Source organism: Harpia harpyja, chromosome 2 (genome assembly GCF_026419915.1).
Source record: "Harpia harpyja isolate bHarHar1 chromosome 2, bHarHar1 primary haplotype, whole genome shotgun sequence".
Taxonomy (NCBI): Eukaryota; Metazoa; Chordata; class Aves; order Accipitriformes; family Accipitridae; genus Harpia; species Harpia harpyja.
Window position 1 is genome coordinate 80,575,134 of NC_068941.1, and position 15,295 is coordinate 80,590,428.

General features: G+C 37.4%; 1 protein-coding gene across 3 annotated transcripts in view; it reads right to left on the reverse strand.

Moving 5' to 3' along the window:
* The window catches only part of CFAP99 (cilia and flagella associated protein 99), a 62,080-nt gene that overhangs the window by 17,680 nt on the left and 29,105 nt on the right, over positions 1-15,295 (reverse strand). For all 3 annotated transcript variants that reach the window (XM_052780658.1, XM_052780657.1, XM_052780656.1), the window contains 6 exons: positions 12,564-12,644; positions 10,332-10,397; positions 9,330-9,389; positions 4,685-4,773; positions 2,896-3,100; positions 982-1,123 (listed from right to left, as the gene is read on the reverse strand). In XM_052780658.1, the coding sequence (XP_052636618.1) occupies positions 982-1,123; positions 2,896-3,100; positions 4,685-4,773; positions 9,330-9,389; positions 10,332-10,397; positions 12,564-12,644 (643 nt within the window). The remainder of the gene's footprint in view (positions 1-981; positions 1,124-2,895; positions 3,101-4,684; positions 4,774-9,329; positions 9,390-10,331; positions 10,398-12,563; positions 12,645-15,295) is intronic.

Here is a 15,295-nt window from a genome sequence, read left to right on the forward strand (position 1 = left end):
GTACTTCCCACCTCCACTTTCTATCATTCTATTCCGCTCATAAACATACTGTATACGTACATAGACACTTTGAATTACCGCTTTGTAATTTCTGTTCTAATTAGTGCATACTGTTTCATTATTTAATAAAAGGATATTATACAATAGCAAATATTCATAGTTTTTCAAGCTATATATATCCTAGAAATCACTGAATTGCAAAGGCTGGTAGGCTTTGCTAGCCCATTTCAGAGTGGATAACACCCTCTGCCCACCTCAACCCTTACTGATACAAGTATGGAGATACACAAGCAGAGAAAAGTCTGCTCACCAAAATATGCACAACTAGACGCAGCCTGTTCATACAGTAGATGTTAACATGGCGTTGCATTGGAATATGTACAGCCATGCCAGTCAGAACAGCCTTCTGCCTGGCCTTCATTAGCTAATGCATTAACTGAAGAATTTTCTTTAAGAGTAATGGTGGATTAGTAACATTATTTCCCTTCATCCTAATGACTGGTCTGTCTTGGGAATGGCTTGTCTTTCCTTAGCTACAGTCTTCTTCTCTGGACTGTCTTCTCTGGAGAAGACAATAATCTTGAGCTGTGATTCTTTCACAGTGGTTGCTAGGCAAATCCTCTCTTAATGATATGAATCACAAGAATCTGAGCTTCATAACCTGATTTGACAAAAAGTAGAGTCATTCACATATGCTACTTCTAGATGGAAGAGAAACTAGTTGCAGAACATTAGTGCTGTATTTCGCCCTTTTAAATAAAGAGTAATTCCCATGACCAGTAGCTTAGAATTTCTGATCTACCCATTACCAACTTATTCCTGGAATTCATTTTCATGCATTCATGGGAATGCACAGCCTGGATCTTTCTCTCAACTTCCCTTTCCTTTCTGTAAAAATTGTAATTGGCCCACTAAAAGAAAGGTGAAATAATTTGGTGACACTTGGCATAATCTCTCATTTTTCTGGCAATATATAAATACCTATCTGCTGTTTGTATTTCCGGAGCTTTATTTTTGCTTGCTTTGCATTCTTGTGTCCTTCCACGACCTGCTCCACCATCTCTCTCATTTCTTTCTGTTCCTGTAGATGTTTCTCTGCATACTGGTTCATCAGCTCTGCTTTCTAAATCCCAAAGAAACAGGTGAATAAAACCTCTGATAACTGGTGATCTGAGTGCCTCAAATCATTGAAATAGGGCAAGGACAATTGGATTCAAAGTATTACATCATCCACAAAAGTAGCAAAGGACATTGGCTGGGGATAACAGAGACACCCAGATTTAAGCTCCCCTCTCTATGTTTTATTTACCCACAACAGCCCTCCATAACATTTGCACTGCTATTTTCCAGGATTCTCTCCCACATATTTCTAAAAGCAGACAAAAAAAGCCATCTCTGGATCCAGTTGTGAGATAACAAGAAGAGTGCTAATCTAATACACAGCTGGTTGTGTGCCTGCAGGATCTTCTTGGGCCTAAGTCATATCTCTGTAACATATGAAAGTCCACTTTTGGCTATCAATCATGTTCCTTTTTTTGTCAGAGGAAATGAACAGGAAGCAGGAAACTGGATTTTCCCAGACTAGATTCCTTACTGTACTTTCTGTTTTAGATGGAAGACTAGAGTTTAAAAGAAGGACGAGGGTCAGCATGAGAGCTGTTGGTGAATGGGGAATTGGTGCTTAGTACTTCTGGAGATCTCCATATGGATGAAGTGCCCTGCTGGCATCTGTTGGCAAGTGAAGGGAGCTGCCTGGAATTGGTCAGGTTAGCGCAAGTCTGATTTGCACATCCCTAAATCTATACATTTTGGGACATTTCTGTTAACAAATAAAACTCATACGCTCTGAAATTGAGGTGAATATAATAATTACAATAATTTTGGAATGAGCGTGAGTGATCACGCTATGCTCAGTTGTACATATAGTAGGGTTCACTTTTAAGTTCTTGCTACAGCCTGTCTAAACAGACATGAAGACTCAATGCCAAAAAAGATTGAAAGATTTTATAGGACAAAAAAGGAACTCTTAAAGCAAGCTTCCCTTTTGCAGGGTGGCCTTTATGAAAATCTTGTACATTTGTGGTCCTATCTTAAGTTGCTGAGACACTGCAGAGGCATCTGTGAGAGATGCCCAAGAGAAAAGTACTGGCTGGCCTACAGGGCATAGCAGCAAACTGGCCTAATAGAAAAGAAAAGCCTGTGACAGTGACTGTGAAAAATTTAAAATCTATAGTATGAGTTATTTCTTGATCACTTGTTTAGTTTATAGGAAAAGCACTGGAAAAAATGTAATGTGAGCTTGGGAAAAAACCAAAAAGATCTAGCAATGTTTTTGGGAAACTGCGATTTGCCAGATCGGAAACTGTGTGAAAATACTTCTTGGCATAAATATTCAGTTTTCCATATATAGAGATCCAAAGAGGGTTCTCTGCCTGAATTTCCCCTAAGAGAGATCTAGGCATGTCAGGTAATATGAAGGAAATTGAATTATATCAGTTTAAGAAAAAAATTCTTTCATATTTGTGGCTCTCATTTTAACAAGATAATTAAATTAGTCATATATTGGTGATTTCATTGCAAATGGTGCTTAGTATCTCAGTATTTGTTCAAAAAGGATATGCACAATGATGTGAATATAGGGGAGAATGCTTTAACCTGTTTTATTCAGTTTACTTCGTAAGTGTTATCAATCAAATCAAACACTTGTAAAAAGTACTTTAATGTATAAACATTGCTGTATCTGGAAGTTATAGCACTATTTTTCCATTGTTTGCAGAGTCCAGTGAGTAAAAATGCTGTATAGAACTTTTACACCTTCTTATAGTAGGTATCATCTGTGGTATGTTTTGCACTGACTGAATGTAAGCAAAATTTGAGCAACGCTGTATGTATTACCTCTTCTCTCATTAAATCAGCTTTCTTCTTATTTTCTTGAATTACATTCTGATGGGCTAGAACTGCTTCTTCATGACTCAGTTTCCCTTGAAGCCTCCTACACTCTATTTCAGCCAGCTGTTCTTCCAAATCTTTTCCACGCATCTGCTTTTGCCATTCCAAGAATTCAGATGGGTCTCCAGCCCCTTGTACCAAATTTTCAATTCTGCAGGAGAGAAGAAAGAGTATACTATGCTAGGGATCTGGCTCTGCAGCCTTGCCTTGGTTCATAAAACGTTTCTAGTAGTCTGTTGTGATATAAGGTGTTTGATCTCTGCAGAGAAAAAAGGTGGTCATCACAAAGTCGTTTAACAGATTAATTTTACTTCCAGTCTAAGAGGTGTTCCTACTATGTGGAAAGCCTCGGAAAGCCAAGCTAGAAGAAAGTGCATGAGGGCATGGACCTGAAAGTTTTCAGTAAAACAAAGCCCCAAGAGAGGGCAAACTTTAGCTACATATGGATTCTCATAAGGAGCAGGGAGAATCAGGCTGAAGGTATGTACATTTTCCCAGAGGATTACTTTGCTTAGAGGTAGAAAGAACAAACAACTTTTCTCTTTGGCAATCTTCTTGGCCACTTTAACACAGAGAACTAAAAACTTTTCTGCTCAATTCTATTTCTGTTTTGTATTTTGTCAATTAAATAATATTGCTGTAATGAGGCAAAGAAGTATTCAGCTGTTAAGCAAAGCCACATTCTTATTTTTTGTGCTCACTGAGAGAGAAAAACATAGCAAAGCCCTGGGGCAGGCCTATCAAAGTCCTGCAGCAGAGGTGTGAATGAGTCAAGAACTAGGGCAGAAACACACAAATGCAGTGAATTGAGTCTCCCCAATGCATGCATATATGTATCTGTTGTGTGTTAAATGCAGCTGAAGATTAAAACTCATTAATATAAAATAGTGTTAAGTTATAGGGAAAATCTATTCCGTTGCTGAGTGGAACAAAATTTTGCCAGAGTGAACAGTATCATATGTAATACAAAAGAACCTCAATATACATACATAGCTGATAACAGAACCTGAGTGATGCATAATATCTTACTGCTAAAATCTTGATCCATATATGAAAATTTCCTAGGTCCAAAGACCAAATACAACCTTAGGCAGTCATTCCAGGACTTAAAATGCTAACAATATTTAGTGCTTTGCCTGCGAAGTCAGGTGGATTAGAAATAATACTAAATCAAGATGACATGATATAGGTTTTATCTTTGTTAAAATTATTAGCGAAAATGTTCTGTAATTCTAGTTATAGAATACAAACTGCAGTGACCATTCAGGAGTCACCCTCTCCCTAGTTAATGTCTGATGAAAACCTATGCTGCTGAATTCCTTATGAAAACCATTGAAGAAAATGGAGATATATGAAATTATTTGGCTTAATATATATGCATATTTTATAATGGACACAGAATTAGATGTATATTTCGTTCATTATTTATTCTGGAGATTCAAAATAAATATAGCAAGTGATCCTTATTGGACTTTGCAAGTGGATGCTAGCCAGAGTGCTAAATCAGAACACAGTCACACTGTATAGCACCTACTGTAAAACCATTACTTTAATGTAGACTTTTCATTTCAGTCCACTTTTCTCTGTCAGCCATGTTTACAGAATAGCTTCCTAATGCCTTACAACAGATCCATTATTTTAGTTTACCTGTAATTTACTTAATTATTTTTAATGTGGTTAATTATTCTATATCCAGGGATGTGAAAAGTAATCTGAGAAAGAAGCGTGATTATACCTCTTGAGCTCCTGTTCCATTTTCCGCTGATAGAGGGCACCCTCTCTTAAAATAGCTGCAGCATTTAATTTAATAGGTATATTGTCAATCTGTCAGGAAAGGGAATGTATATACTATAGTTAGTAATGTAAACCGTAAAACAGAATATAAAAACATTTCAATGGGTTAAATAAATCGACCTAAGACAGCATAAATTTTGCTTAAAGCATTCATCTAGCACTAATCTGACATTCACAATGAAATTGCATGCTGTTCATAAACCACTCAAGCTGCTTAAGAAATCAGCAAAGTCCCCCAAGTGGATTATAAATTTGTAATCACTCTTGGACCATGTCAAATCCCACAGAATGTGTTCACTTCCTTTCATTTTTTTTAGCACTTATATAGATAGTGTGCAGGGATTCCATCTGCTTTGGACAAAGAAAATAAAACTGCTTCTCTGAAAGACGGTAAGGTAGCCAAAACCATTAAAGTAAAACATAAGCACTACCTTTCATAGGAAGGTCTCAGAATTGTTTTACAAATGATGACCATTATAACTTCAAAATATTTCTAAGACAACTAGCATCACCAATTGCCATATCCATTTTCTAGACAGTAGAAGTGAAGTACAGTTCTCAGTGACTTTCAGGCCTCATGGTGTAACTTGGACTAGATCCTGTGGCTGCTTTGCAGTTCTTCACAGTTTTGCCTTAGGACTAACTCCCAGACAACCTCTAAATACTGAGGGAGGGAGGGAACAACCTCTCTGCCAGCTAAAAAAGTTCACTGCACAAGTAGGCTATTCAGAAAAAATGTATCACCTTTGCAGACACATGTAAGAGACCTGATCTGAACCAAGGCAAAACAGTGCTGGTGGGATAAGAACTGGGTTCATTCCTGCAGAAAACAAAGCTTAGTCATGACACATTTGACGTAAATCCAGACAAGTTCTGTGTTCAGAATCCAAACATTTATTTAAATTCCAAATTAACAGCTTAATGAGTGGCTAAGAAACAGATGCACAGAATCACTCAAGCTATATACTCCAAATATTGTATGCACAAATAGGTACTGCAGTCTCCTGAAATACATAAGCTAACTGGAAAAAGGATGTTTTATAATTGATATTAATTAGGTAGGTTGAGGATAACAAACACATGCTATCACCTAGAAATTCACTAAGTAGAATTACTCTGTTTTCGACACAGATGGCACATTTTAATGGACAAAAATTAATTACCTGTCTGTTTCTTGACGAAATGATGATAACTTGAAGAATTTAGGAAAAAAACCCCAAACTATGTATTTTATTTCTTTTGTTTGACTCACTGTACTTACTCTTCTTAATGCCTAATGATGTCCTTCGTTCCTTTTGGTCTACTTCACAACTCTTCTCACAGTCTTCTGTATTATATGAACACTCCCTCCACAGCCTGTATTTTATACACTATACTGTGTACAAAACGTCTGCTTAGAGTAGGCATTTTCTCTGACACATGTAGAAATTTTCATATTTTTGGCAATTACTTGTGTATACAGATTTCATATTCTGTATTTACTAACTGTCATGGTTTAACCCCAGCTGGCAGCTAAGCACCATGCAGCTGCTCGCTCACCCCCCGCCCCCCCAGCAGTGGGATAGGGGACAGAATCGGGAAAAAAAAAAAGTGAAACTCATAGGTTGAGATAAAGACAGTTTAATAGAACAGAAAAGGAAGGGAAAATACTACCACTACTAATAATAAGAGAATACACAAAACAAGTAATGCATAATACAGTTGCTTACCACCTGCTGACTGATGCCCAGCCAATCCCTAAGCCGTGGTGCCCCCTGGCCAACTCCCCCCAGTTTATATACTGGGCATGATGTAATATGGTATGGAATACCCCTTTGGCTTGTTTGGGTCAGCTGTCCTGGCTGTATCCCCTCCTAGTTTCTTGTGCACTCCCAGCCTCTGCTGGCAGGGCAGTATGAAAAGCTGAAAAGTCTTTGACTTAGTACACTAACAACTGCTTAGCAACAACTAAGACATCAGTGTGTTATCAACATTGTTCTCATCCTAAATCCAAAACACAGCACTATACCAGCTACTAAGAAAAGAAAATTAACTTTATTCCAGCCAAAACCAGGACAGTAACTATAATTTCGCTAGAGAACTGAACTAAGAATGATTACGGAGATACCTTCAACTTCAGTTTCCCAGTTTATTAAACAGAAATATGACTGTATGACAATGAAACAGAAATATAACAGCCCGTATAGTCAAAATAACTAGGACTCCCAAGATATATGCAGACAGGTATAAGTAAAATAACTGAATAGATTCTTCTATATCATGTAGTATCAAGGAATTTTTGACTTTTACTCATTCTCTTCCTGTTGTGAGATATCTTCCCTTTTTTCAAGATGGCAAAATGGAAATAATTGGGAAAATTGCAGAACACTGTAGTTCTTGTGGAAAAAAATTGTATTCACTATTGCCACCTAATGAACACACCGTAGCTCACCAAAACCAATAAATATGTAAAGAGCAAGGCCTGATATGAGCAAGAGGCAGACTGACACAGTGATGATGCATTTGTACTGTCTCATTCTTCCAGTGAAAAGGATTAACAGATATTTTGTAACAGCAATGAGAAATAATTGCTGCTGCACATAATGAATGTGTTTGAAATGAAAAAAATTTATTTAATGTACTGTGGGTGTTCTAAAAAGAGGAAAGGAAAATACTAGTTGGTTAAAACATTATATAATTTCATTAATTTGAGGATGGATTATAATCTTATTTATAGATCTTGGATAAACTTTCCTCTTAGGATTTGTCTACTCACAGAGTCGCACAGGCAGGAAGGCAACAAGAGTAGAAAGTATTTTAAAAGTCAATAACAATATGGCTATCTCAGCTTGAAAGTTATAGCAGCATCTTGAATATCACCTAACCAACCTTTAAGGCAAATGTGTTTAGACAAGATAAAACTGATTGTGCTCCTAGAGGAGATAATAGCAGGTGTTAGAAGTGGCCCTGATGGATGCCATAAGGTGCCAGATCCATATTTTTTTTATGCAGTTAGGCAGATGGTTTGACTCTTATTAGTCCACACTAAGGTTTCAATATTTTACATTATCAGAAAAGGAAGTGGAATATACATAGTCTTGAACTAAGCCCACATAATTACAGGTCATGCTTGTTTGGGTTAACCATGTAAATACTTCCTGTTTTGTTTTTTTTTCCCTGATTTTGAGTGCAGAAGGAACTGGGATCTTACTACTTTCCTGTAATTTAAATGCTGCTGGATTGTAAGCAAGCAGACTGAGTAGGTGATACTGTTATTAAAGATAACTTCAGTATGTGATAAATGCCAGATATGCTTTAGAAATAGTTGCCAGATGCCCAGTTCCCCAAGCAGGGAAACAGTCTTTCCAAAGTGTGTATGAGCTGTACCTAAACATAGTTTTAAAGAGTGGGCAGACCTACTCAAAAGATACTTGAGGTCACAATACAAGCACAGCTTCCACATTAAATTATTCTGCATATGAATGTGAAACAAATGAAAGGTGACAGATTGAACTATGTAAGACTGAAGATTATCTGTAGTACAGTTATTACAGAAATAGCAATGTGAGTTTTCATGTGTTATACCATTAAGGCTGAACAGCCCGTTTTCCATGTTTACAATTCTCTGAACCTTGGAAATCCTAGCAGAGAAGCAATCAGTATAGTGGATTTTATGACCTCAGTATGTATCTAAAGAAAACAAGACAAACATCCAGACTGATTGTATATTGTGTACCAGACCGTCATTAGCTGGAATGATTGCTCAGCATTCTTTAGGATCTCATTTTGAAACAGTGATTTACAGACACAAGATTCTTCTGTCCCTATGCTGAGTTCTTAAACCAGGGGTTTACAATTCTTTTTTTTCCTGTGGACTATTCTCAGTCCTTACCATTTTACATCAAAACTTCTCCCTTTGTAAATGAAAACGCTGTTAAGGCAATATGGTTACATTGTGCAACTACACACAACTTACCTGTCACGGCCCTCAGGGAACAAACAGGTCTTAATTGCCCTGCTCAGCCTCACCTAGGACCTCCACTCACACTGTCTGCTCACTGGTCGGGGAGGCCCACTTAAGCTCAGATATGGGCTTCAGTCCTTTCCCACTATGCTAGAGGTAATTCTGCTCCTGGTTGTCCGTCCAGTTCTGTCTCCTGCTGTCATGGACCTGGGTTGCTGCTGTAGCCTTGTCTCCTGACTGGACTCCCTGGGTGGACCCCAGACCTGACTTGTTACCCTGCTTTGCCTAAAGATGAGTTGCTGTCAGGAGAATCTGTCACTACCACCAGCTTTGTCATGTTCAGATACTGTGGCCTGGTTGGTGAGGACACTGACTGTGCTTTCATTACCTTTGGCTCCTTGTTTCTCTTCCCTCCTGGAGTCGCCACACTCTTGCTCCCTGACCATTCCTTTGTGGATTGTTAATGGTGCATAGGCCAAAATTTATGAGCCATAGACCCAATCCATCCCATGCTCCTGGCCACAGAACTTAGTGTAAAAACATGGATTCCAGTAGAGTTTGCATCACCACAGAATTCGCATGTGTGTTTTTCATTCCAAAGTTTTCAAGTACATCTGACAACAGTACCTTAAAGGTTACTCACCTTGCTTTGGATCTTTTGAGCCTGGAATGCTGGTTTACTCTTCATACTGTCATGTGTGTTCTGCAGTTCAAACAAAAAATACATTATTTCATTTCAGAGACAGATTTTCAAGTACTCAGCAAAAAATACTAGATATTTACCAAAAATCACTCTTGAATATTCATCTAGAGTAACAAGTACGATCACAGGGGACGTATTCTGGAACTGTTATATCCACAAAAACATGCTATGTATGCCCAACCATACCAAATGACCATACAAAGGTTGGTCCAAATATTGATTAAATCATGCTAAAAAAGTAAACAGTGAAGTTTTGTTTGACTATGAAATATTACCTATATACATGAATGTATTCAGCTCTTAACTGAAATAGATATTGGGAAGACAAAATAGGGTGTCAAAGCACACTTCATGAAATTATTAAATACTGGTAGAATTCTATTGATGGTTATTAATTTAATTTTATGGTGTTAGCTATAGATACTGATGTGAAAGTGTCTGGTACCATGGGAATGAACACAGTGAATAGAATATGCAGATGTGATGCTGAAATGAATATATTACATACATAGTTAGGTGACATAGTTGTGAACTGGGAATCAACCAAAGCAAGAATTCTGTATGAATGGGACCGTTATTCCCTCAGCTTGGCTGCTCTGTGGCATAAAAGTTAATGGAAAAAAAATATGTGGGTTTAGAGAAATATTGCCAGTTTGGAGACTTGTTGAAGTAGTATCACAGGAAAGCTGCTTGTCTCAAAATCAGGAGAATAATAAAGCAGCACCAGAAGTATAGGAAAAGGGGGTTGTGCATTACGCATCCAAAGAGGCAAATGTTAGTATATGGATGTGAAATGACAGTACAGCTATAAATGATAGCACATAATTCCTAACCCCAAATAAAGAAAAATTTTCCAATACTTTGAGATATCTTTAAATACTCCAGTCATTTTTCATCTTCATACTGGGGGATTTTTAGGTAATAAAGTATTTTGTAGCATACCTCTTCCTTTTCAGACTTCATCATTGCACACCTGAACTGGTTAGCATTTGCTTTCAGGAGCAGATCCTAAAATTCAAGCAATTAGGTAAAAAAGTATGGTACATTTAAATTCTCTAAATAAGAGCTTTCTGTCTCGAAAAGCCTTGCAGCCCCGACCACTGTATTATTTTTTTTCCAATGAATGAAAGCTTGACTTAGTATTTATATGAACTTTCATTCCTGGTTAAAGACCTGAAGTAGGCAAGTTTTGATTTTCTACATAGTTCTGCCTGGTTGTATCCTTTGCATAGGGCAACAGGCCTTTCATAGGTCTGCCCATATGAAACATGTTGCTCATCCAGAATTCAACTTAAAAGCCTCATAATTATCTATGGCACATCAGTACCATAGGTAGTAACTGTTTTTACATAGCTAACAACCAATGGCGTTGTTTTGGAGTTAAATTAGAAGATTACTATCAGGGGATCTGAGCCCCAAGGGTTGCTCCAATAGGCACACACCTAACAGTAATTCCACCTGTCATTTTAAAGGGGGAAATACAGGCAGCCACATTTCTAGTTTTCAGATATTTCTTTTGGTTGTAAACCAAATCTCTAATCAAAGCTGTGAAACACAGACTAGATTTTTTAATGGCTTTCTGTACAGCAGCTGTCCATAACATCAGTGCTTCCATAACTGTCTAGAGTATGGCTTCCAGTGTTCTCACTCCTTCTTACAGATGCTCAGACTTGGTACGTCTAACGACAGTTACAGCTTCTGCAAAAATGCTATGAAAGAAATGGTATTTTAATGCATATTTCTTTTAGGACCCAACATTTCAGCTTGTTTAGCAAACAGTCTAGGGAATTGACCTTTGTGAATGCTTTGGATGCCTTTTATAACATTCCAGAAGCGACAAAAACTGCCATTATTGCAGCTATAATTTCTGTGGTGGTTTTCCTTTGTTCCTTGTATTCATGCATTTTCTCCACTGAAGAATGTGGCTGGTTTTTAAGTGATTTTATAGTTGTCATAGATTTTTGACAATACAGGCACTGTGATATCTTGCTTTTCCTCCCCATTTTTTTCTAGGAAGTCTGTATGTACAAATAAGCACACAGACAAATAGGCATGTGCTTTCTCCACAATATGGAAATAATAAAAGGATAAAAAATAATGTTGTACTGTTTTATAATGAAATATCAAGCATAGGTAATGTGATGGGCCAGCAAAAGGAAGGCAAAGTTTATCCCCCTAGAATCTACCACACATTAAAGCATTTACTATAGTTTAGGAACAGAATCCAATGCCCCTCTCACAAGGTCATGAGGAGAGCCCAGAACAGTGATAAATGGATTTGTACTGGCTAGTGAAAGCTAGAGTAAGGCATTCTCAGAATGGGGGTGTGAGAGTGCAGATAAAAAGGAGTCAAATAGCATGCCTTTTATCAAGCTTATACTGTTACTCGATTGGATATGGTGATTGCAGTGTGGGGAGGAAGAAAGTGGAAACTGACATTTAATTAATTCCCTTCCAAGGAGAAGATGACAACAATCTGCTTTAACTATGATAGGAGCTAACTCATTGGATGGGATTCATATCAAAGTTTGGATCAAATAACTAGATCTGTTTCTTTCTTTTTCCAGGCCCTCCCTTCTCCTGCTCTCTTAACACACAGACCATGTACTCTGCTTCTTTACAAATCATGACTTCCCACTCTCTCAGCCTGCTGAAGGAAAAGAGTATGGAGCCAGCACAAAAAAGAAGTCAGAATCTGCTGATATTTTAAAACAGTGGGTGATGACATGTGGTTATTTATCAGTTACTATAGAAAAAACCCCAAAATACTGAACATATTTTGAAGCTTTAATTATTAAGTGAATACCTTAAATATCCATGTCCTGTGGGAGTAAAAGAGCCATCAAACTATTTCTAGCTTGTGAAGAGAAGAAAGTAATCATGTTCCTGCTACCTTACATGGCTACTTGCATAATTTTGCACATAGTACTTATATAGTGAATAAAAGGTGGACCTTGTCTCAGGCAATTAATAATAAAATAAGGCAGATGGAAAAAGGGTGATAGAACAGAACAGAGGATACAAACTTCATGACTCTAGAGAAAGAGCCAGGAACTATTAGGTGCAAAAGCAAATATGTTTCAGATAAAGTTCTAAGACTTGTGAAAATGGAACATTACAGAAGAAACAGTTTAGAAGAAAGGAAAGACTAGAACAAGAACATAATACACTTACTTCTGCTTTTCGGCGATTTTTTGTTTTGATTTCCTCCAGTTGCTTTTTTTCCTTTGGAGGTTTGTAGGTGCTTGGGGGAACCTATATTAAAAGGCAATAGTCTCTACAATATGGGGTATAAAACATTCCAAGTGACACATTCTTGCAGGAAAAAAACATATTTACTTTTACCGTAGAACAGCTACAATTATTTTTTAAATATTGATTCTTTTCTATTAGTGCCAGTGTAGAAGACATGGACAGATTCCAATTAGCTGGGACTACCCAGACTTTTCAGTCCTGTCCAATGTACTTTAATCCCTACTCAAAATACCAGAAAGGAAGAAAAATCTGAAACTAGTACAAAAAAGGCTAAAGAAATAATAAATACTATAGGCCCTATCAAGGGGAAAAAAATGTTGCCAGAAGGGGAAAAGTTCTGTTTGGCCTCTCATAAACTTCAGCTTCACAGCACTGACAGCCAGATAGGGCAGCTGAATAAAGTTAAGCTGTGGATCTCTCTGGCATAGTGTGTGGTAGAAGCAACAAGTTACAGAGACTCCAAAGAAGTTTAGGGAAGAGAAACCCTTTGAAGTTTATTAAATACCCAGGAACTTCATTGTAGCTGAGGAAGTCTTTGAGCTGAAATGGTGGGAGACTGAGAAGGCAGTTGGAGAAAGCAGCAGCTATGCTTGTCCCGTCCCTGTAGTCTTCCTAGACCTCTGTGTTTGGCCAGTGCTGGAGAAGATACACTGAGCAAAATGGGCCTTTGCTCTGGTTTACTATGGTTGCCCTAATGTCCTTGTAAGGGAATACCACTGGGGGTATAGTTTAAATGTTTGGAAGCAGAGGACTGAGATGGCCCTCCTAGCATTAGTCAAAGATTTGGGAAAGCATTAACATGTCAGAAAGTGCTACAGATAAAATGACCAGGAAAGACTTATTGTCTGGCTGTCATTATGGATCAACAGGAGACTAGGGACGGTATGGTTTTGAGTTAGGCTGAAACCTCTGGTGGATTTCAATATTTGCTTGAGCAATAAATCCTGCCCAGAAGCAAACTCTGAAAAAAGACTCAATGTCTCCTTCCTATGTGGGTGAGATAGTCTGCCAGTTTACTGGACATCTGCTTAAATATTTATCTTGCTAAAAATGTTCTAGTTCAATTAGAAGTTACAGAATTAATTCAAGAATTAATGGAAAGAATCTATAATCTGTATTGTACTGGAGGTCAGGTTGGGGAATGTCCTGGTTCCATGGGGATCCCATCTAGCTTTATTGGACTATATAAAGAGCTATGCTTTGAAAAACTCATGAATCTGATGTACTTTCCACTGCCTTTGCTATTTGACATCATTATCTACAGGCAAAACAAATGCACAAACAGAAGAAGCCAGCAATTAAATGCACTGGTGAGACTGCTCAAGTATTTTTGTGAGCTTTTTAAGTGAAGTAGAACTGAAACTATTTCCCAGCAGTATCTAAGAATTTTTATTATGCTTTTAGGGATGGAGAAATTAAAGCCCAGAGGATTTGCAAAGGGTTGCACAGGCAGTGAGTATCAGTTTATTTCCCTCTTCTTCCTAGTCATGTGCTTTACCTGCAAAACTCTACTCATCTGCCAGTGTAAGCTGAAAATCTCTCCTCAGAAACTGCTATGCTTATTCCAAGTAATTTAAGGAGGAGACTTTTCAATCAGCTCTGTTTCAAAAATGATCTTAGCCTTGTAATTTAGCCCTCAGATATCATGGTGTTGAGTACCAATCAGACAGACAGATAGATAATACAGCAATTACCCAGTTGCTGGAATAGGATGAATAAGTCACTATAAAAAAATTGTAAACTCCAGCAATAGAGATCAAAAGACCAAACTGTACCTACTTAATCCTAATGTGAAAAAAAGGGGGCTGGGAGTAAGAGACACCAACCTTGCTTTTCCTCTCCATCCAGTGGTCAGGCTCACCTATGCTTTCTGGATATCCTTTTACCAGAAGTTTATTTAGGGAGTAGGTACCACAAGAAGTTTAAGAAAGAACAAAATGAATAATCACTTTGAACTTCAGTAGTCATCACTCTTCTATTTTTTTAAAGCTACTGTTGTAAGATGGACAAGGGCAAGCTAATGCAATGCTATTGTATTAAGAGCTTCTACTTTTATACATAACAAGATCATAAAGATAAATATACTGTTGGGTCTATATATTTGCAAACAAAATCCTCCATATTGGCCAAATGAATTCACCCATTTAATTATTTTAAACAATCAGCAACTCCACTCAGGAAGCACAGCTGAAATAATAAGGAAAATATCTAAAATATTCACTAAATCTGGCTGAATGGTGTTACAATAACATCTCAGTGCAGCCTTTTTATTTTTTTTTAAACTACATTATTGGTTTACAGAAAATCTAAAAATAAAATAATTGTTTTATTATTCTAGCACAGTGGTGATATTAAAAGAATGGATTTTATTTGTAACTCAAGGCCAGGATATCCAAGGAAGTTAAATGTGTCCAAATCATTTTGCATGTTAATCAGGTTTAAGCACCTGTCTCCATTTGTTTCCTTTGCAAACTTCAAGCTAAAGCACTCATTTTTCTTTGTAGAATTGTATTTATGAATGTGTATATGCATATGTGCATGCTTGTGTGTGCATCCATGTGCTTGTGTATAAAGGACAGTGGAGAGAAGAATTTATAATCTTTAGGCCAAATATTTGGAGTGAAATGTTTCATTATTAAATTTAAGAATTG